This window comes from Mixophyes fleayi, chromosome 4 (assembly GCF_038048845.1).
Source record: "Mixophyes fleayi isolate aMixFle1 chromosome 4, aMixFle1.hap1, whole genome shotgun sequence".
Classification (NCBI taxonomy): Eukaryota; Metazoa; Chordata; class Amphibia; order Anura; family Limnodynastidae; genus Mixophyes; species Mixophyes fleayi.
The window spans coordinates 48,179,875-48,201,751 of NC_134405.1; the positions used below are offsets into that span (position 1 = coordinate 48,179,875).

Here is a 21,877-nt window from a genome sequence, read left to right on the forward strand (position 1 = left end):
ACACTACACTCTGCTGTTCCTGTAATACACTTCTAACACTATTCTACTATTCCTGTAATACATCTCTAACACTACACTGTCCTACTCCTGTGATACATCTCTAACACTACACTCTGCTATTCTATACATGTATATCATTTGCTGACACTTCCCCAATAATATACCTCTAACTCTGCACTCTATTCCTGTAACCCACATCAAAGTTCCTTCTTGCTATTTCACTGCCCCCCTGATATTTGTATTTGCTCTTTATAAAGATAGAGCGCACACACACACACCTCTGTCATTGCTGTCTTGGTTTAGGGAGTGTTGCAAAGAATGAAGTTTTCCAGGGTCCCGGAATTGGGGAATCTCCAGGGACTCAACGCCTTATTAGGAGCGGCACCCTCTGTGTAGAGGAGTGTGTCTGCGCCTGAGAGGTGGGGGCTATATTTGATATCATAAAAAAGAAGTCATGATAAACAGGAATATCTGCCAGGGAGGAAACAGAAAAGCCAGAACCAGGCAGATAGTGAAAGAGATTGGAGAAATGAGGAGGGCAGAACAAAGATATGGATGAACTGATTTAAATACAAGTAATACAGTACAGTATGTGTGGTGAGGACAGATTGCAGATGTACACAACTGCACACACTGAGGAAGGTGACAGAAGAGCAGAAGATTGTGATGATAACACCAAGAGAGCGGGACAGACTTGATTAAAGTGTAAGAGGTAGACTGTAACAGGTGCAGATGCAAGCACATGGTAACGGCAGGAGATAACTGGCTGTAGAACAGGTGTACAGGAATATTGTACTACTAGAGGTGATGGTTTCAGTACTTAATAACAGAATAGAATTAACACTCTTACTTTGTCTTTTATGCCCACCAACAGGCAGAGCAAAACACAAATGCTAACCTATGTCTCTACTTCCACTATCTACTCACCTGTGTGTAACATCTTTCCCTTCTGTCCCAGTGCTTTCAGTAATTTATATGAGTGTCCCTTGCTTCAATTCCTTCCTCTAAAATCTATTCTCCCTTCTTCTTTTGTTTTCTTTTACTCTGTAGATATCTCTCCTCACTTCCCCCATCTTTATCCTTCTCATCGCTCTCTCACCCCATTCTCTCACTTCTGGTCCTTTTGGGAGGAGTAGGAGGCACCATCCAGGGGAGGATGAGAGAAACATCGCAGAACAGTGCGAGTGAGACAGGGAGAGTGCACAAAGAGGGGAAACACAAGTGCAGAGAACAGGCTGAGCTGCGAGACATTGGGAATAGGAGAAACAGAGCAAGTTCATGAAAGAAGAAAAGTAGGGGAGAGAAACACTGATAAAATCAGGAGAGACGGTGACCAGGAAAGGACGGGAATCACAAGTGAAGCTGAGGAGGACGCAGCATGACATTCCTGCTGTCAAACAGAGTGTAAGGAGACATCATGGACTGTGGCTAAATCTGAGACACACCCCAGGATTGCTACACAAGTGAGAAGAAGACTTATCCACAGGAGACACCAGACTCCACACACCGAGGTGATTATCTGTATGAAAGATGCTTCATAAAAGTGTGTGCGCTTGGGTTAATATTTGTGCTATAGCTGCGTGTGTGGAGGAAGAGCAGAGTGTTGTTCAGTGTTATATATATTCTGTGCGTGAGATTTAAATATTAATAACAAAAATAAACTTTAGTTTCTCTTTGTTTTTCTCACCCTTTCCATCCTTTTTCAATTATGCCTTTGATGTTTCCATGCCTATCTTCTATCTTCCATCGTCTCTTCCTTTAAAACCTTTTGTTTCTTCTCTTTCACCATTATAATCACTTTTACCATCTCTCTCTTCCAGAGTGAAATATTTTTCTCTCTTAAACTCACTTTTCCTAAGCACCTCATAAAACCTAAAGCTGTCTTATCCTCCAATGTCCCCACCACTGTACCCCAACTCCTCTGTTTACTCAATGTTTTCCCCCTTGCCTTCAACATCTCCCTTCTACTCCACTCCATCGTCATCGCTTTCAACTTCATCTACCCCACTCCTTCCATCCCTCTCCATGGCTATAGGGACATTTTCAAATGCTCTGGGCCTCTGGATCCTGTCTCGAGCCTATTCCCACTCCCACCGCCTCCGACGTTCCAGAGCACAGTTTCTCCTCTTGGCTTCAGGACTCCTTTTGACAGACTTGGCTGGACATCTCATAACCGGATCCTTTGTGCTGTGGCTCTATTCGTATGGAGGGTTACCAATGGCTGGATGTCAGTTCCTTGGGGGCTGCATGGTATTTTTTGGCCTTTCCCCACTTCTGCTTGGCCTTCTCATGGCATGTGAGCGCTGCCTTGGCCTTACAAGACCACTCTGGCATTCAGCTGTCGTTACTCCAACCCGTGCTCGGATTAGCCTAGCTTTGGCATGGGCTGTAGCTCTTCTGGTATCCACTCTGCCCCTTCTTGGTTATGGCACATATGGTCTGCAACCTTCAGGGACCTGGTGTTTTCTACAGGAGCCCCCAGGATTTTGCTTACTGTTCTCTGGACTGGGTCTGGGATCACTGGTGGCTGCTTTGGTGTGTAACGTGGTTGTTGGAAGTACTTTGCTTAGAGCTCGGCTCCTGCGATCCTCAGGAGTGGATCGTAGAAGGCGACATCGAAGAGCCCGTTCACATGACTTGGAAATGATGGTACAGCTGTTGGCGATTACACTTGTGTCATGTGTGTGCTGGAGCCCCCTACTGGTGAGATCTTTTATTTGACCTATTGACTTTTTTTCTTTCAGGTGTACTGATTCTCTGTTGCAGTGGCAGAACCAGGGAGGCGATCGCCCCCCCTAGCAGGGGCTTGCTCCCGGCGGAGAGTGTGCTGCCCTGCTGCTCTGATTGTTAAAACACAGTCAGAGCAGCAGGGCAGCACACTCTCCCTGCCTGTCTCTGCCGAACGGACCTGCACACAGAGTGCAGCCGCAGGCAGCCTTAGGTGTCAAAAAGGGGGCGGGGACTAATTCGTCCCCCGTAAAATAAACTTCTAGATTCGCCCCTGCTCTGTTGTAATATGTAGCAACAACATAATAAATATAATGCCTGCTTCCTGGCCTCATAAAGAACCTCTAGATGAATTAAATGTAATGTAACTGAGTCACTTAATAGTAAATAGGTTTAGGACCATGGAAGAGAGAAACCACTGTCACTTTATAGATGCTGATGATGAGCCAAGTGGTAACAATTTTTGATACAATTGCTGTCAAAATAAATTATTAACTTGAAGCATTGCCTCAATTTGATGAACAAGAAATAATGCATGATCAAGATAGTAGCAGTAGCTACCAAACAGACAAACTTGAATATAAATTATACATTTTGTGAGTAAAATAGTTTTACTGATATTGCATAATTTAAGGACACAGTAGATCATTGCCTGGAGTTAGCATTTTAAATATGTAAACAAAAATCGGAATATAAAAGTAAAAGAAGGACGCACTGCTGTAATATATAATAGGTAGACACCAGGGGCTGGGGAGCAGGGGTGCATCCGCCCCCCCAAGGCCAGTTCCATAATGGGCTACCTTGGGTTATGTCACTGGGATATCTTCATTTGTTTTTCCTTTAAAATGTTCCTAATAGGCTGTTGAGCTGAGTCTCGCCCCCCTGTTCTATAATTTGTCAGCCCGTCCCCAGTAGACACTGCTGTGCTGCAGAAAGAAATATACAGCGATATTCATACTACTACACAATAATACACAGGCAGGGGCGCACGCAGGATTTTTTAGGGGGGTTTCCCCCCCCCACCCAAAAAAACAAAAAAAACCCCATAGCATGCGCAGCAGCTCTGTTTCGGCAGCACTGTACTATACCGCAGCCGCGGCGCTGTCAAAGAAGCGACCGCGGCGGTGCTGTATACAATATAGCACCGCCGCGGACGCTTCTTTGACAGCGCCGCGGCTGCTGTATAGTACAGTGCCGCTATGTAGGGGCACTTCTTTAGCGGAGGGGAGGGGTTTCTGGAGACCCAGAAACTTCCCCCTGCGTGCGCCCCTGACAGAGATACTTATACTACTATGGTACACAGTCATACATAGAGATATTCATACTGCTACTCTACACCGTAATACACAGAGATATTCCTACGGTACACAGTAATATAGATATAATAAATATACAAAGAAACTAATACCGCTGAATATGGAGAGTAACATGCAGAGAGACTCATCCAGTTGCAATACATAGAGTAAAGCTAACACACTGAAAGACAGGCACTACTGCATACAAGACTAATGCACAGAGTGGCCGGTATTGCTGCAATGCACATAGTAATAAAAAGAGTAATGCAGAGATATTACTGCAATACACAGAACAACAATAAGATAGATAAGCATTGCTGAAGCACGCAGGATAAAACCTAGCTGTCTTGTAGCATAATCAGTATCTCTGGGTATTATAAATGTACAATCCCCTAATTCTGCATATGGTAGTGAGAGTTTATATCACTCATTAGCGGTTTTATATGGAAACAAAAGGTGTAAAAATGGTAATGAAAGTAGAAATGTATTGCTTAAGTGTTTTTGATTAGAAACAGATGCTGGACAGAGTATCATATTGTGCAGTTAAAATGGATAAATAAAATGTAAAAATAATGTAACGCAATATGCAATAAATGCAACTTGCATTAAAATGCATAATATTGAACTGTACAACTGTACGTTAATAAGGGTAAATCCTGCAATGACAAATAGAGCAGGTTAGAAGTCTTACTGAGGTGTATAACAGGATTTAGTAATCCTTTTGTTGCACGTGATGAACTGATGTATTGTTCAGTATGTGCTTCTTCTGTCTTGGTGCATGTGGCCTGTTGTAATGACATGGACAGTAGGATCCAGATGTTAGTGTAAATAATGGAACTGTAAAACAGCTCCTTAATCAGTAGAGGTATCGTCCATGTGAAGCAGGTGTGATCAGAGCAGCTTTCATCACCAGCAGGTGGCGGCGAATAAAGACACTATAGCTCCTTCCTGTTGCTTATTGCTATTTGAGTTATAATTGAAGCCTGTTGCTGCAACAAAGTTAGAAACAAGGTATTTCGTATGAGCACTGTATCAGACCTCCTCAGTGGCTTAATAGTTTTTGTATCCATTCTCCATTTGATTAGAGCCACAGCAGTGTTAGTGCTTTATTTATAATTGCCATTATTAAACTTTTATCCACAATGTAGCATATTTTAACAAACTGTATTCTGCATGTGAACATTCTAATCATAAAATAAACATAATAAACACTCTTACATAGAACAAAACAAAATAAAAGTGACAAAATTCATGCATCTTTCCACTTGTTTGATAACCACAAAAGAAGACAGATGGATTCTGCTTATGTTTCATAGGAAAATGGTTGGTGACACTGTGGGTTATAATACCATGCCATGTGTTTGACAGCCCTAACTCTCACTTTTTTCTTTTGGTTTATCTGCTTACATGCCTACTCGAGGGGTGACTCCTGAATTTTGGGGAGTTCTCTTTGACTCCCCGGAGAATAGGCCATCCTCCCTGATCTCGCATGTGGCCTTGATGATGTGATTCGATGTGAATTGGGATAGCTTGGCCCCGCCCCCAAGAGGCGGGATGACATGAGTAACGCCATTGCACAGTGGTGAGCAAGCCATGATGATGCAAATCATTATGTCACGCCCCCGGCACTCTTCTTCCTTGGACCTCCTCTCTGGGGTCTCCTGGATGGGAGGTTAAGTATGTTTGGCTGAAGTACTGTAGCCCACAGAGACACTATAATAGATAAATAAACCCTTCCCTGTTACACATTGGCCTGTCTGTCATTTTAAAACTCTGTTTAGTTGTACTCAAAGAAGGAAATGGAGTTTGCTCTGGAATTTTTAATTTTGGGTAGGTGAAACATCTTTAAAAGGTCATCCAGAATTTGCCAATCTTTTCCCAGGACGCTTTAAAGTATTTCAGATGAACTGTTTAGTTGTGTGATTATGAGAACTTCCTCCTTTTGTTCAGGAGATGCATCACTAGTTTTGAACAAAAGTTTTGTCAACACTCCTATATTAGCATTGGATAAGCAATATTCTTCTCTGAAGATCAGAATTAAGAAAAGTCAGCACCCACTTTTTCAGCAAACTGGTTGATTGTAATCATTTTGTCCCAGCAAATAGTAGCCATCATCCTAAATGGTTGCACAACATTCTTAGATAGCAAGGCCTTTAATTTAGAGCAAGGAAATGCTGCACTTTACTTTCCTTCAAAAATAGGGATGCATTTCCTGAACAAAAGGAAGTTCTTTTAGTCACACAAAGTACTTGAAGACTCCTGGGAAAACACCGTCCTATTCTGCTGAAAGATGACGCTTAAAAGATGTTTTACCTGCCCATAATGATAATGTAGTAGAGCACCGAATATTAAAAATGACCTTGTTTTTAGTTGTACCCCTTGCAAGCCAGGGACCTGGTTAAACAACTATATTTTTTTTCCATTACAACAATTACAAGTGTTCTGCCAGAAGGAGATTACTTTGTGTACAGCTATACAGGGTTTTATAATAACAGACAGGATAACGTCTAACACAGAAGGCCTATTTAATAAGTACAGTGTCTTCGGGGCCTACAGTATGTTGGCCACAACCATAAGGATATTGAGAGTTGCCTATAGCAACCAATCAGATTCTAGCTGTCATTTTGTAGAATGTACTAAATAAATGATGGCTAGAATCTGATTGGTTGCTACAGGCAACATCTCCACTTTTTCAAACCCACAGTTTAGTAAATATACCCATTAGTGTCCCTTTTGAACAACTAGAAATAAAACTATTCAAGGATGTTTTCTTTCCCTCGTTCTTTCTTTCCTTCTTCCCTTCTTTCTTTCCTTCTTCCCTTCTTGTTTTCTTTCCTTCTTTCTTTTCTTTATCTCCTTTCTTTATTTCCTTCCATTCTTCTTACTTTCTTTTCTTTTCTCTTTTTTTCTTTTCTTTTCCTTTTTTTTTCCTTTCTTTTTTCCTTTCTTTTTTCTTTTCTTTTTTTTCTTTTCTCTTTTTTTCTTTTCTTCTTTTCTCTTTTTTTTTCTTTTCTCTTTTCTCTTTTTTCTTTTTCCTTTTTCTTTTCCTTTTCCTTTTTTCTTTTTTCTTTTTTTCCTTTTTTTTCCTTTTTTCCTTTCAGTGTTCAGAATAGAAATATTATGTTTATTTTATCTTTATAAGTAGTGCACTGCTGTGGTTCTAAGCAAAAATAGGGAGTCCGATGCAAAACTTTTATGAAATGCCTTGGGGATAACTTTGTCACAGGCATTGTGGTAACAACAGACTTCTATTGTACATAAATAGCACTAAGCTATGGGTAGCATCCACATTCTACTCATTGCCGCCTGTTGCTGGTGACACCGCTGTTTCACAAGGACTACGGTATATTTCTGCCTTAATAAAGAGCTGCTTCCGAGCTCTGTTGTCATTATTTACACTGATAATTGTCTACTTCTGTTCATGTCATTAAATGTTCTAATGAGCGATATATCCTAAGACAGAGGACCCACATACAGGGCAATACATCAGTTTATTACGGACTGTATTACTAAAAGACTTCTAGCCTGCTGTGTTCATAATTGCAGGATGTATTCTATTACATTTTAATATTATTTTAATGCAACTTTTTTTTATAGGTACATATTGTATTAAATCATTTGTAAGTTTTATTTTATTGAAGCTTTCTAACTACACCGTCTGCTACTCATATCTACTGCTGGAACTGTTTTTATTTAAAAACAATGAAGCAATAGATTTATACATTCATTACCCTTTTTCCGCCTTCGGGTCCCATATATTTATCTCCGGGTATTAATCTGTTACATACAGATTAATACATATAAATACTGATCCTACACAATATACAGAGTAATACACAGACAAACAGGCAATGCCTAATGTACGGAGTAATATAGAGAAAGACCGAAACTGCTGCAATACACAGCAGGGGCGCACGCAGGATTTTAAAAGGGAAAAATCCTCCCGGAAAAAAATATGTGCAGCAGCTCCATTTCGGCGCCACTGTATTTTACAGCAGCAGCAGCGCTGTCAAAGAAGCGTCCGCGGCGGTGCTGTATACAATACAGCACCGCCGCGGGCGCTTCTTTGAACGCGCCGCGGCTGCTGTACAGTACAGTGCCGCTATATAGGGGGAACTGTATAGCCCCTGATCTTTGCGGAGGGGAAGGGTTAATGGAGAATCAGAAACACCCCCTGCGTGCGCCCCTGCACAGAGACCGGCAATACAGACACTAAAACTGCTGCAATACACAGACACTGAAACTGCTGCAATACACAGATTAATAGACAGAGAGACCGAAATGGCTGCAATACACAGAGAAACAGAAACTGCTGCAATACACAGAGTAATATTGAGACCGAAACGGCTGCATTACACAGAGTAATGCACAGAAAGAGACAGGGATCCTAATCCACCTGTGGGGCGAAGGTGCAAAGCTTTGTAAACTTACACCTATACAGTGCATACTTTACTAACCCCTGAGGTATGTGACAATCCTGCACTCAAATACAGGCTTTTCATATACCTAATTTTTTATGCACCCCAGGACTAATGCCTGAAGAAGTCCAACAACTGGAAGGGAGCCTTAAAAACAAAGAGTTCAGAACCTCTATCACCGCCCTGTTGTCAGATTGAATTACCATTTGCTTGTTTTGCTAACTCATCCCCCCACAGCCTATTATCCACCAAAGCCAGAGTTGAGATCTTTAACCAAGGAATTTGGGGGCACTCAACATCCTAGTGACACCTCCTTAGCTAACTATTTCAGCACCACTTCTCATTCCATGCAGACCCCCAACTTCCCATGGGAATGATAAAACTCTGTACAAATCCATCCAAAAACAGATGGGCATAGGCTCATCCGAATAACGACGAGTCAAATGGCCATTCTTTCCACCCTCACTGGTTTTGGGTCCATTGCCCTTAATTCCTCGGGAATACCATTTACCCATTGCTGCGCTACTTCTCTTAAAGCACCTTATAACCTTTTTGGAATCATTTGCCAAATGTCTTTAATACCTGGTTCTTGGCTGTACATAAAACAATGTGGAATTGCGAGTTTCATCATCATCATTTATTTATATAGCGCCACTGATTCTGAAGCGCTGTACAGAGAACCCACTCACATCAGTCCCTGCCCCATTGGAGCTTGCAGTCTAAATTCCCTAATACACACACAGACAGAGAGAGACTAGGGTCAATTTTTGATAGCAGCCAATTAAACTACCTGTATGTTTTTAGAGTGTGGGAGGAAACTGGAGCACCCGGAGGAAACCAACACAAACACGGGGAGAACATACAAACTCCACACAGATAAGGCCATGGTCGGGAATTGAACTCATGACCCCCAGTGCTGTGAGGCAGAAGTGCTAACCACTGGCCCACCTTGCTGCCCTAGCAGCAACTTACACGGAGTGTCATGTAAGTTGCACTTGTTGCCCCCTCTGTGTGGAGAGGAAGATCAGGGGTGTGCAAGTGCGACTGAAGTACAATATTCTGAGTAGGCCGAATCTCTAGATACACCTGTTTCCAGGCATATCTGTTGTGAATGCTTTAGTATGATCATCAGCTTGGATCATTGCTGTGCAACTTGGCCTGGGCTTGTTACAGTTAATGTTGAGGAGGGAAGACGATTCAATAACATGGGGTCACTCTACATCAGACTCTTTGGGGTATATTTACTAAACTGCGGGTTTGAAAAAGTGGAGATGTTGCCTATAGCAGCCAACCAACCAGATTCTAGTTCTCATTTATTTATTCTGCAAAATTACAGCTAGAATCTGATTGGTTGCTATAGGCAACATCTCCACTTTTTCAAACCCACAGTTTAGTAAATATACCTCTTTGTGTTCGGAAACCTTACAATATTAATGGAATTCTTTGACCAACAAGAATTATTTTGCTGTTCAAATGTGTTTTCTGTTATGAAATTTATCATGCTTCTGTTCTATTGGCTGACACAAATATGGTCTTATGGTCTTTCATTCAAAGAATATTCCTGCATTGTTGCACACTCACCACCTTCATTCTTCTGTTCTGTTTTTCCTCATTGTCTGTACTCCCCTTTCTGCTCACTCTTAGTTGTCTTCGTGTTTATTGTAGAAATCTATTCACTCTCATATGCCTGTGTTTTGTCATTCTCATAAGCTCACATAGACACTGAGGCTAAAAAAGCTTATGTATTTCAAATCTTCATTTCACGACAAAAATAATATTTTTTTGTTTATCATTGCTTATATCTGTACCAAGGTTCGAGGGCTAATCACTGCTGTACCCTGTAACAATCCGGTATTGCTATACTGGTATCAAACAGTTAGGCAGAAAGCCAAGCTTAAATATAACAATTATTTATTTACCATTAACAGTTACCATATAATCACCACATTGCAACCCTATGTAATAACATTATTACTGAGCAAACGGGTATACACATACAATAATCAGAGAGTTTTACTGGTGACTGGGCACTGTGGAGGCACTTCCCCCACTTATCCCTGTTTTTTGGGGGCACACAACTACACAAAGGCCCACGAACCAGTACCTATTGTACTTTCCTTGGATTAGCCATTTCTTAATCTCTTCATGGTAGCTCAGACCAACGGGAAATGTAGTTTCCAGCCAGTGCTAATTCCAGCAATCACAAACCAAACTCCTTTTCTTTCCCAGGGCTGGGATAGGTAATGTGGATTCCCTGGATCTAGAACTTATTGGAAGTTCTTATCTGTTGTGTACTAGTACAAAGTAGAGAAATGGGTATTGCCTGCCTCCCAATCTACTCGTGCTGGGATCGGTTCCAGAAATTCTAGAAATGGGATTATAAAACAAATGCGGTACAAGCACAGGGAACAATACCTGGTCAATCTCTTTAGCTGGGAAGTGGTAAGTTTCTGTCACGTTCCACTTCCATCTCCACTATCCATCCCAGTCACAAGACTGCTATTGAAAATCATTGATATTTGTTAGCACAACAAAGGACATCAACAAAGAAGCCTAATCACTGGAGATGTTGTTACCAATGGCATCCCCCCTGTTTATGGCATGCGGCAGCTGTGTGTGCTCCAGGTTGACCTGCTCTGCTGATGAAGTCTGGTCCTCTGCTACCAGCAGTTTATCGCACCTTTGGAGCAGGTTGGGTCAGTCTTTGTGGGATCTAGAGTTCTTTCAGAGACATTTTACACTGTCCATGCATAAAATCACAGCTTACATGATATCATGTACACATACAACATTGGGAAATAATATTGTGGGTCACAACCCTGCGGTATGTCAGGATTTTGTCCAGGCTTATTTAGATCATAAAGCCATCTTTGATAACTCCTTGACAACTAAAACATGTTGCCATGGTGCTGGCCCACACCCAAGAGGCAGGACTGATGAGCTAGGTATTATATTTATAACGTAGGGTTGGAGGAGAAAACATTAGGCCTTAACTGGCATAACGTTGAGGCCAACATGAATTGGCCTCAAACCTCCAACCAGAGACACATGTGGGCTTTCCCAGGCACTGATACCTACTATTGAATTTTTATTCCCCCAGATAGCACCATTGCTAAACCGCTAACAGACCTGACTGCTAACAAATGTGCAAAAATTATTTTCTGGTCCAAGCATGAACAGACCTTCAAACAACTTGAAACAGCCTTGGTTGAGGCTCCGATACTGTCAAATCAAGACTGATTCCTCTGGCTGTATACCTGAAGCAGTACTGAGCCAAGCAGTGATAAATGGGCAAGGCCATCCCATAGTACGCCTCTCCCGGAAACTCTTGAATTGGGAAATGGCCTATGGCATCTTTGTAAATAAAAAAACAAAACGTTACTATTGTATGGGTCTTTAAGAACCTCCAATTTTGCCTTTTATAGCTGTAATGTTTCAATGATTACTGTGCATAAGCTGCTGAGTTGCCTCCACCATTTTTCCCTGGTAATTCTTAAATGTTGCCCTGTGGTACTATAGTATGTATAATAAAAACATACGCACTGGTTATTTAATGTACTTGTGATAATGGCCTGCAATGAATATTTACCCCAATAAATTTCAAGGACTTCACTTGCTTTCCAGTCTGACAGACACACACCATTACCATTATGGGCACAAAGAAGTTGTGCTTCAGTGTTCAGTCAACACATTCATTAGCAAATGACAAGTGTTGATTGGTCCAGAACACTGAATAGCCTCAAAACCCACAAATGAGATAACTGGGAGGTGAACATTACTCATCTGGTATCATTATGCCCCATTGTGAAAGAATGATGATGACCATTGTGTATACCTTGTCTCCACACTTCAGAGACCCATCTTTAGCAGGGAGTCTACATTGACAAGAGTCAGGTATTAAGCCCTGAAAACAAGGAGGTGAGGGCTGCCAGGAATGTGGTTTCTCCTCTTTACCCAGTTCTTTTGGGAGCTAGAGAGGTTATAAAAAAAGCCAGACTGGGGCATAAAAAACAGAGGCGTTATGAAAAGCGATGCCCAGGATAGTTTTGGCAGAACTGGCTGGAGATTACGGTTCTTACTGTCTTGAGACTTGGAGAAGGGGATACAGAGGAATATACCTTTGCTGATCTCTACCCATGTGTATGCCTGCAAAAAGTGGGCTGACATTGAACTTGATCACTGTCTTGCTGGCAGAAAGAGAGCTTGCGACTGTGACCATGCAAATAGTGTCTACACTAGGAAATCCAGGGTGGCTGCTCATCAAGCTTATATTATATTGTATGTTTCCCTTCGACATATTGTTATAATGTGCAATTAGTAATAAATATTCTTAAGAGTGCTATTGCCTCTTTAGTGGATTATTTTATGTTTAGCATATTTGCCTTGGTATGCAATTTATATCCATGTTGGCAGTACCAGGTAAAGAAGATAAGTCTAGTGCTAGGACAATCATTTTCACACAGTGACCATTGTGAACAGTGATGGAGAACCCCAGTTACACCTAGCTATAGTTATTTCATAGTGAGCAGCTGGATCCAATTGGTATTTTTGCCAGCATGCTCTGGCAGCCATGGGTAGACTGGTACTTATAGTTCTACAAGCACCAGCATACTCAAGCAATTTAGGTCTGCCCAAGCTTGCTGGGACTTGTTTTAAAAATATATCTATATCCAGTATATTTATTTATTTATTTATTTTATTCTACATTACATTGCCAGTCATGATTGGCAACTTGCTGTGTCCAACTCTACAGGAAGCCCAGTAATGTGCCTAATATGTTCATATAGGAAAACCTGAGTGTGGTGTCTGAAGGAGAGCGGTTACTGGCAGCTTGTCCCCTCAATCTCGTGATTAAATTAAGCCATAAATGAAAAGAAACTGGGGGGTAAATGTATCAAGTTGAGAGTTTTCCGGCGAGTTTGAAAAGTGGAGATGTTGCCTATAGAAACCAATCAGATTGCAGCTATCATTTTGTAGAATGTACTAAATAAATGATAGCTAGAATCTGATTGGTTTTTCAAACCTGCCAAAAAACCCTCAGCTTGATACATTTACCCCTGGGCAGTATTTTAGGTGTTCATTTTATTAATGGGTAATAAAGAGGGTATTTTTGAAGAACTTTTGAAGAATGAGCCTTTTCATTTACATTTTTGCACAGAGGTGGATTGAGGGGGCCTTCCAGACCAGGGGGGGTACCGTGCAACAGCACCTGTTCACGAGCAGATGCCAACATGGCTGTTAAGGCAGTAGCTACCCCTCAAAGCCTTCAGCTTCCTGACTCCTTGTGCACCTAGGTGCACGTCTAGGTTATAGAGGTGGCTCCTGACAGCAGAGGGTTGATGTGTCCTTGAGATGTGCTGGGCTGACTGTTCAGGATCACCATGGCATCATTGTAAATGACCTTCCCTTTTGATTAATCTTTCCATTCTCTTCCATAAAATCTCTTATTCCTTTTTGTGTTGTTTAATGAAATGTTGCTGAGATTATAAAATGTGAAGCTACAGTCATATTGTTTATATACTTCTAATGTTAATGAGTACATTTTTACTTTTCCCCATTGCAACCTAGCTGGATGTATCAAACTGCTATTGTCCTATAAATTGTAAGCTTGTGAGCTGAGCCCACTTATCTCTTTGTTAGCATCCAGACTTGTTTTATCGCTATCTCAAATGTAAAGCTCTGTGGATTACACTAGCACCATATACTGTACATAAATGTTAATAATGATAATAATATTAATATATATGTAATTCCACTCTTATATTCTCACTCTTATGCATAGGTATCTGTGGTGATGTTACAGGCTGGTATGCCTCTCCCTCGCCCTAACTGGCTACTTTTCACAGTACGCTTAGCTTCATGTAACCAGATCCTGGATCCATGGGTTTACATTCTGCTGCGACGCGCTGTTCTCCGCCGTCTCTGCAGTATCTTTGTGCGAGTGGCACGTGTGCGAGGAGGGAAACCAATCCGCTGGGATCCAGGGGATTTTCAAAGCTCTGACCGCAGCGAAATCAGCCACCTATAAGCTCCACACATGAAAATAATGTACATGGACAACATGGAACCTCTGCTGAGAGGACAGCCCCTTGCCCTATGTATAGGACCTTCAACGGAATGCAAAGATCCCTTTTTTGAGAGATGGTCAATGCACCAATTATTGGGCCTTGTCTTTGCATGGTACTACTGCCTAAGAGAGATACAAAGGATATATATATATATATATATATATATATATATATACACACACACACACATACATACATACATACTCTTGCACAAGAGCAACATAGAAGAGAAAAAGTTGCTGTTGCATAAGTAGTGAGTCTTTGTAGAAGTGAAAAGATCACATTGTGAATACACAACACACACAGATGCTGGCAGGTAACAGATCTGCACGATTCATTTGCACAATTTTCACTTCAGTTGAGAGATATCACGATGTCTGTGTAACCTCACAAAATGTTTTATATCTGTATAAAAGAGTAATAAAATAGTATCTCAATCTCATTTCACTCAGTTATTTTATAATAAGCCTCAGTAGGAATTGCAACCATTGTGTAGCCCTGAGTAGATAAACCTAATATCGTTGCTTAAGACCGAAGATCTTGACTTGAGGTATCAGATGTTAATGAGCTGGCATTGGTAGTGGGCAGTGCTGTCTGTGAGGTTATGTCGCCACCCCAGAAAGTGTACAAGCAAGTCTGTGGCCACAGTATGGGAAGGCTCATAGAAAGCCACTGTAAGTAGAGGATGAAGCCATGTAGAAGGCTGTGAGCACAGAATCCTAAAAGAAAATTGAGGCAGAAATAAAACAGATTAACGTCATAAATCAAAGAAAACAAATGTGGGGAGGCAATACATGGCAATTGGAGTGCAAATACCTTCCATAATAATTTTGTTTGATATTCTATGTAGGTTTTTTTGCGTGGGGTGGGGGGTAAAAGGACTAGTGGGTCTTTAAAGTTCACATTATGTGAATAAGAAGTGTAGAGAATGCCTTCTGTATCCCTGAACAAAATTTCTTCCTTTTAAAATCCAAGTTTGTCAATCTGAAGGCAATTGTGTGAGGGTCACTATCACTGACATCTGAACTATTTAGTGGATAAAAAACAGGGCGCTGTTTGACACTGAGAAGCACTCCCCCACCCCACAAAAAAAATCTCCAAAAACACAAACCAAAGAATATTTTTTTAAGAACTAATTGTATAAATTTTAATCATATGCTGGAGAAGTGTCTGAAAAATTAAGGTAACCGTCTCTCCTTTCCTCATCTCATTGGGTGTTCACCTGGTTTGGTGGCAGCTACAAGTTGCTCCAACTTCAAGTAGTTTTAATCCAATTTTCAATGACGTATCGGTCTAGGATCAGTAGAAATACTTTTACAACCTCTAGTAAATAAGATCATGTGGGAAAGTGTAGGAAAGCGGACTTCAAATCCAAATACTGTTTATTAATCTCAAAGAAAACATCAACTCTTGATGATTATGATTTGTCTAAAAAAATGAAAATAACTTACATTCCATACTTCATCCGCAGTGGCAAGAAAAGGCTCAGACCATGGCCACGTTTTTCTAGTAGTGGTTATACTACTGCTGTTACACAGACTAGAATGCCCATTGCAAAAGTGAGTGCCCAACAAGTTCATGCATCTTCTGTAACTTCCCATGTACCACCATCTCACTCTGAGAGCTGGTCTGTCACCTCCAAAACAGCCACATAGGTGCATGACACGAACACTGAGACTAAAATACAAATTGGACATTCAAAGATTCCTGAGGAGAGTCTAATGATGTCCATGAGTGCTGACATTTCATATTCTGACACTGTAACTATAGAGCAGCATCCTTTCAAAGTTTCATAAACATTTGGAAATGGGAGGATAAGTAGTAATGATGATTATTTAGACACAGAAATTGAGAGTGCTACATTGGAACTTGCTAATGTGCACAGTATGAGGGGGGTAATTGTGAATATGAAAATGATGAATGTGGTGTGCTTGAACAAGATAAAGAGGATGATGATGATTGTGTCCAAGTAAGGCAGCCACCAGTTGTACACCTCATGCCCTTCATCACAATTTCATTACCATTTATTTATATAGCGCCACCAATTCCTCAGTGCTGTACAGAGAATATTTGTCAGTCACACCAGTTCCTGCCCCATAGGAGCTTACATTCTAAATAAGCGCATTGTCATGATAAGTGCATTGCGTGTGGAAATATTTTTATCCCAGTGCAGACAACATTTGTCAAAGCATCTGTAGCCTTTGTGGTTCCACAATAAGTAGAGATAGGGATGTTGACCATCTAGCCACACCTTTGGCAGCTAGTTCATTCAAGTAGTTTATCAAAAGTGTGAAATCAAGTATAGTAACAAGCGGTCCAGGATCAGCTAGCAGAATGGTTAGAAACCTCATTCAATCGCCACCATCAACACCTTCATCATTATTAGAACATAGTCCAGTAGTTAATTTAAAAATGCAAACTGACTCCCCTAATGCAACCCATTATTACCAAGAGGTATCCTTGTGCCCTACAGCTGCTGCAGGGGGTGAAACTTTTAAACAGAAGGGGAGTAAGAATATTTTGAATAGTTTAAAATAACAATTGTCTGTGAAGCAAGCTTTTGCAAGAGGAACCAAATATGACAGTCAGGATCATGTTGCACAGCAAATCACTAAAGCCATGAGATTTATGTTCGCATTTGATGTGCGTCCAATTTCCCCCATCAATGCATCAGGGTTTAGCAGATTAGTTGAGGTCACATGTCCATGATACCAAATTCCATCTCGATTACTTTTCTCCCGAGCTGAAAATCCTCACCATACAATGCCAGGTCATTCACAGGCAAGCTACTCTTTGTAACACTGCTTTAACTTAGTCACTTACTAGTGTAAATCTGTTGGAAAATGCAGGTAAATGTTACAGCAAAATGACTCAAGAATCCTCTGTATTCCTAGTTGCCGATAAGGGAGCGAACATTTTGTGTGTATTATGAATGGGTGAATTTCAACTTGTACTATGCATTGTGCACACAATAAATTTGGTGGATCAGAATTTCTTAAAAAATGAAAGGTCAGTGCAGGAAATGCTTTCTGTGGCCTGTACACTTTCTGGGCATTTTCAGAATTCAGCGACCCCATATAGAACATTGCAGCAGCTGCAAAAAAATGTATCATCTGCCATGCCACCAACTTATTCAAGAGGTAGTAACAAGGTGGAATTCCACACGTTATATGCTTGAGCGACTAGAGGAGCAGCAACAAGCCATCAAGACCTACACATCAAAGCATGAGATTGGGAGATGGGGGATACGTTACCTTACTCCAGCTCACTGGGAAATCCTTCCAGTTTTATGCAAGTTACTCAAACCATTTGAAATTGTAACATATGAAGTGAGTTTAGACACTGCCGGCCTGGGTCAAGTCATACCCCTAATCAGACTACTGGAAAAGCAGGTAGAGAAGCTGAAGGTGAAGATGAAAGTGGTTCTGCTAAGTATGTTGGCCTTGTAGATTTTTACTCACGTCACCATTTGCAGCATTCTGAAATTGGATCACTGCATTTTGGCAACCATGCTGGATCCTAGGTTTAAGTAACATGTAATGTCTGTCTTTCCAACTGATTCAATTATTCACAGATGCAGATTCTTATGAACAAGTTGTGGGCTTCCAGTGGGGATAAACTAATATTTTGTGATGATGATCTTGACATCATTGATGAGGATGATGATGAGGGTGATCACGGTTAGCCTGATGCCCATTAGTAAATAATTAAAATCTGTATCTAATCTACAGTTCAACAAGCAACAATCAAAATGTTCTCTTTTGTGGAGTCCCCCCAAAAATCAAGTCATTCAGCCACATTCCCTGTCGCTGAAGCGTTTGGTTTCTTAAGTTCTGCAGGTCCTTTTTAACATATGGGTGGGTGGCAGGTCAATTCCATCTTGCACTATTTTACATTATGGCCTTTGCTCACCTTGGTCTATCGTTTTGTCTAATTATATAATTATTCACTAAAGACACTTATTTACACTTTCCTCCTTCAAACGTACACTCAAAACTCACCTCTTTCTCAAAGCCTACCAACCATCAACTTAATCCCCATCTCCTCCGCTCATTCTCTCCTCTCTCCCATTCCCTCAACTGGCTCCTCTTGTGCTTGGTCTGTTTAACCCTCCCTTAGGATGTAAGCTCGCATGAGCAGGACCCTCTTCCCTCCTGTCTCCTTACCTGTTCTTCTGCTCCGTGTCTATTGCATCTGCCTGCCTGGAGTTTCTGAAGTATTGGTACTTTTGTTTATTGTTCTGTACTGTTACACTAACCTAGTCTACTGTTTGTACTATGTGCGGCGCTGCGGAAACCTTGTGTCGCCTAACAAATAAAGGATAATAATAATAATAATAATTCCTATTGATGCAGCTGAAATTCGTCTAAAGAGCTATTATTACTGCCTCTCAACAATATGTCATACATGCTGTCTAACACTGCCAATTACAAATAAATGCATTGTCTTTCTCAAACTATTTGACTTCTGGGTGCAGGATACCATGGTCTATGTGCTTTTCTAAAATGACTATTGATGCCACTGCTATCCGTCTAATGAGATTTTATTACTGTTGCTGCTCTTTCTGTCTTCAATGTGTCACACATGCTGTCTGACATTGAATACAAATTAGTCCATTGTCTTTCTCCCATCATTTCACTTCTGGGTGAGGCCCACCTTGGTCTATCTTATTTTCTAAAATGACCATTCTATAGTCCAGTTCTCTGCCTGTATGTATTAAAGGTGTCCTTTTTCTTTATTAAACTGCCATTCTATCTGCTACTGCTGTGCCACTGTGTTTTCATAGGGATCATATCTTTAACTTGCCATGGTTTTGTGCCTCTGCTCTGTCACTATTTTTAGCCAACTAGCTTGCTGCAGGTCTTTGGTCAATATTGGGGAAAATATTGAAAGTGATGAGGTGGTCATAAGAAAATAGACTGTAAATGAGTGTAAGTTAATGTTAATTATATAAATACTAATGTAGGAACAAAAACAACTCAAACTTTGATTGTACCTTCACAATTTTTAATGAATCCAGATTCAAAACATGAAGCGCGAATATGGTTTTAGAACAAAATCCAAAAACACGGGGGGCTACGCACATCTTTCGCCCCAACACGTTCCACTCTTCCCATCAGAAGGAGCAAAAAGTTGTTCCTCAGCACACATGGTCTAACAAAATGATATTTGTTAACCCTTACACCATTGTTCACGTTAATTTTGGAATCAAGGCCACCTCCTTCAGTCTCTTAACTTAGATGTGAATACAAGATGTGATGTCAATGACCATTGTATTTGTAGTTTGTGTTTGTGTAAGATGCTCTAGAAGATATTGTATACTGCTATAATGTCTTGACGGTCCTTGGTGCACTACATTTACCACATGCTTACCAAACTTGGATATAAATAACAGTTAAGAAAATATTCCTTTTTAGTAGATATGAAATTAAAGAGCATAGAGAGTCTGTGAACAGCAGCAGGATCTATATGGCCATAGAAGTGCTCCAAGAGTAGAAAGGTGAGACAAAAACATGATCTAATCTTTGGACAACATCTTCTGCCAGGTAAGTCCATCAACTTTCCAGTATCCCAGCTACATTGCAATAAGTGTTGTGGTGCATCTGGGCCTTTCCTACACCTTTAAATAAATGTACACATTTCAGAAATAAATTCTAAAAAAGTTTAAGTTAACTCCAATCATGAAATAGTTTTGCTTTAATTTAGGATTTTTTTAGTATAGAAAAGAGAGAATAATAAAGGAGCAGTGGTAAAAAAATGCACAGTAACCAATCACAACCAATAAAATATTCGCTTTTAATGTTTAACTTGTTCTAGATTAATCAGAGATGAGTAATTGCTATGATTACTCAGCTATGATTCTTACCAAGACTGCACATCTACATCATCTGCTGGATCCAGTGGCCTCCACAGATTTATGGACCATACCACCTTCATATGAGGTGGGGAAGTTACAGGTTCTCTTTGAGAGATGAACGGGGGCTTAGTCACTTCCTATAGCATAAAACGTTACTGGGGGGACAAAAGAGTTAAGTTCGTGAACTTTTTGTTTCATTGTACTTTTTTCTCTCATTTCTATTTTACCACTAGGTCACCTTTACCCTCTCTTATTTAAGTTCATTTCATTGTATTTATTTACGGCATCTGATTTTATTTTTATTTCAAACTTTATTTTTTGCTTACTGGTACTCCATTTTGTCTCTGACTCTGCCCTTCTATTCTGCTCTTAGCATCCTCGCCCTAATCTTTTCGTCTTCCACTTTGCCATTGTCTTCCATGTTGCCATTGTCTCTCACTTTGCCATTGTCTCTCACTTTGCCATTGTCTCTCACTTTGCCATTGTCTCTCACTTTGCTATTGTCTCTCGCATTGCCATTGTCTCTCATATTGCCATTGTCTCTCATATTGCCATTGTCTCTCATATTGCCATTGTCTTCCACATTGCCATTGTCTTCCTTATCGCTATTGTCTCCCTGGTATTATTCTTACCTGTTATTCTCTATCTTTTTATCTCACTGTTCTGCTACTCCTTGCCCTCCCTGCTCTATTTCTGTTTTGTCTTCCTAGCCCTCCTTGCCTTATCCTTAGCTCCATCATTCTAGGCCTCTCTTACCGACCTCATCCCTTTTGCTCTTGGTCTCCCTTCCTCCTCCTTCCACCCTCTTTTCTGCCCTGCTCCTTTCCGTCACCCCCCCCTCTCTCTCCCTACTATGCCTCCCCACTCTCGCTCCATACCCATACTCTTCCCCCGCCCTACCTCTCCTGCCCCTCACCGCCCTCCCCAGCGCTTTGCCCATCTTGCTAACCTCATCCCCATCTCCCCCCTCTCCTCTCCCCCTTTCTCTTGTGCCCTCTGGAACGCTAGATCAGTTCGCAACAAGCTGACTGCTATCCACGACCTCTTTTTATCCACCTCCCTTAACCTTCTCGCCCTTACTGAAACCTGGCTCTCCGACTCTGACACCGCCTCCGCCGCTGCCCTCTCCTATGGTGGCCTCTCCTTCACCCACTCCGCCAGACCTGGTGCCCGCCCAGGTGGGGGAGTGGGCCTCCTCCTATCCTCCTCCTGCACTTTTCGTGTCATTCCCCCTGAACCCTCCCTCTCCTTCTCCTCCTTTGAAGCCCACTCCATCCGCCTCTTTTTCCCCATCCATCTCCACGTCACTGTCATCTACCGCCCCCCTGGCCCCACCTCCCTCTTCCTTGATAACTTCGCTGCCTGGCTTCCTCACCACCTCTCCTCTGACCTCCCCTCCATCATCCTCGGCGACTTCAACTTCCCCATGGACAATCCCTCTGACCCTGCTTCCTGCAAACTGCTCAACCTTTCTTCCTCCCTTGGCCTTACCCAATGGACCTCCTCCTCTAC

General features: G+C 41.3%; 1 protein-coding gene across 1 annotated transcript; it reads left to right on the forward strand.

Moving 5' to 3' along the window:
• Positions 1-926: 926 nt before the first annotated feature.
• PTGER1 (prostaglandin E receptor 1) lies at positions 927-14,906 on the forward strand. Its single transcript, XM_075205104.1, has 3 exons — positions 927-1,511; positions 1,821-2,703; positions 14,223-14,906. Exons 2-3 carry the CDS (start codon positions 1,894-1,896, stop codon positions 14,466-14,468), a joined length of 1,056 nt encoding a protein of 351 aa, XP_075061205.1. The 5' UTR covers positions 927-1,511; positions 1,821-1,893; the 3' UTR covers positions 14,469-14,906.
• Positions 14,907-21,877: the final 6,971 nt, after the last annotated feature.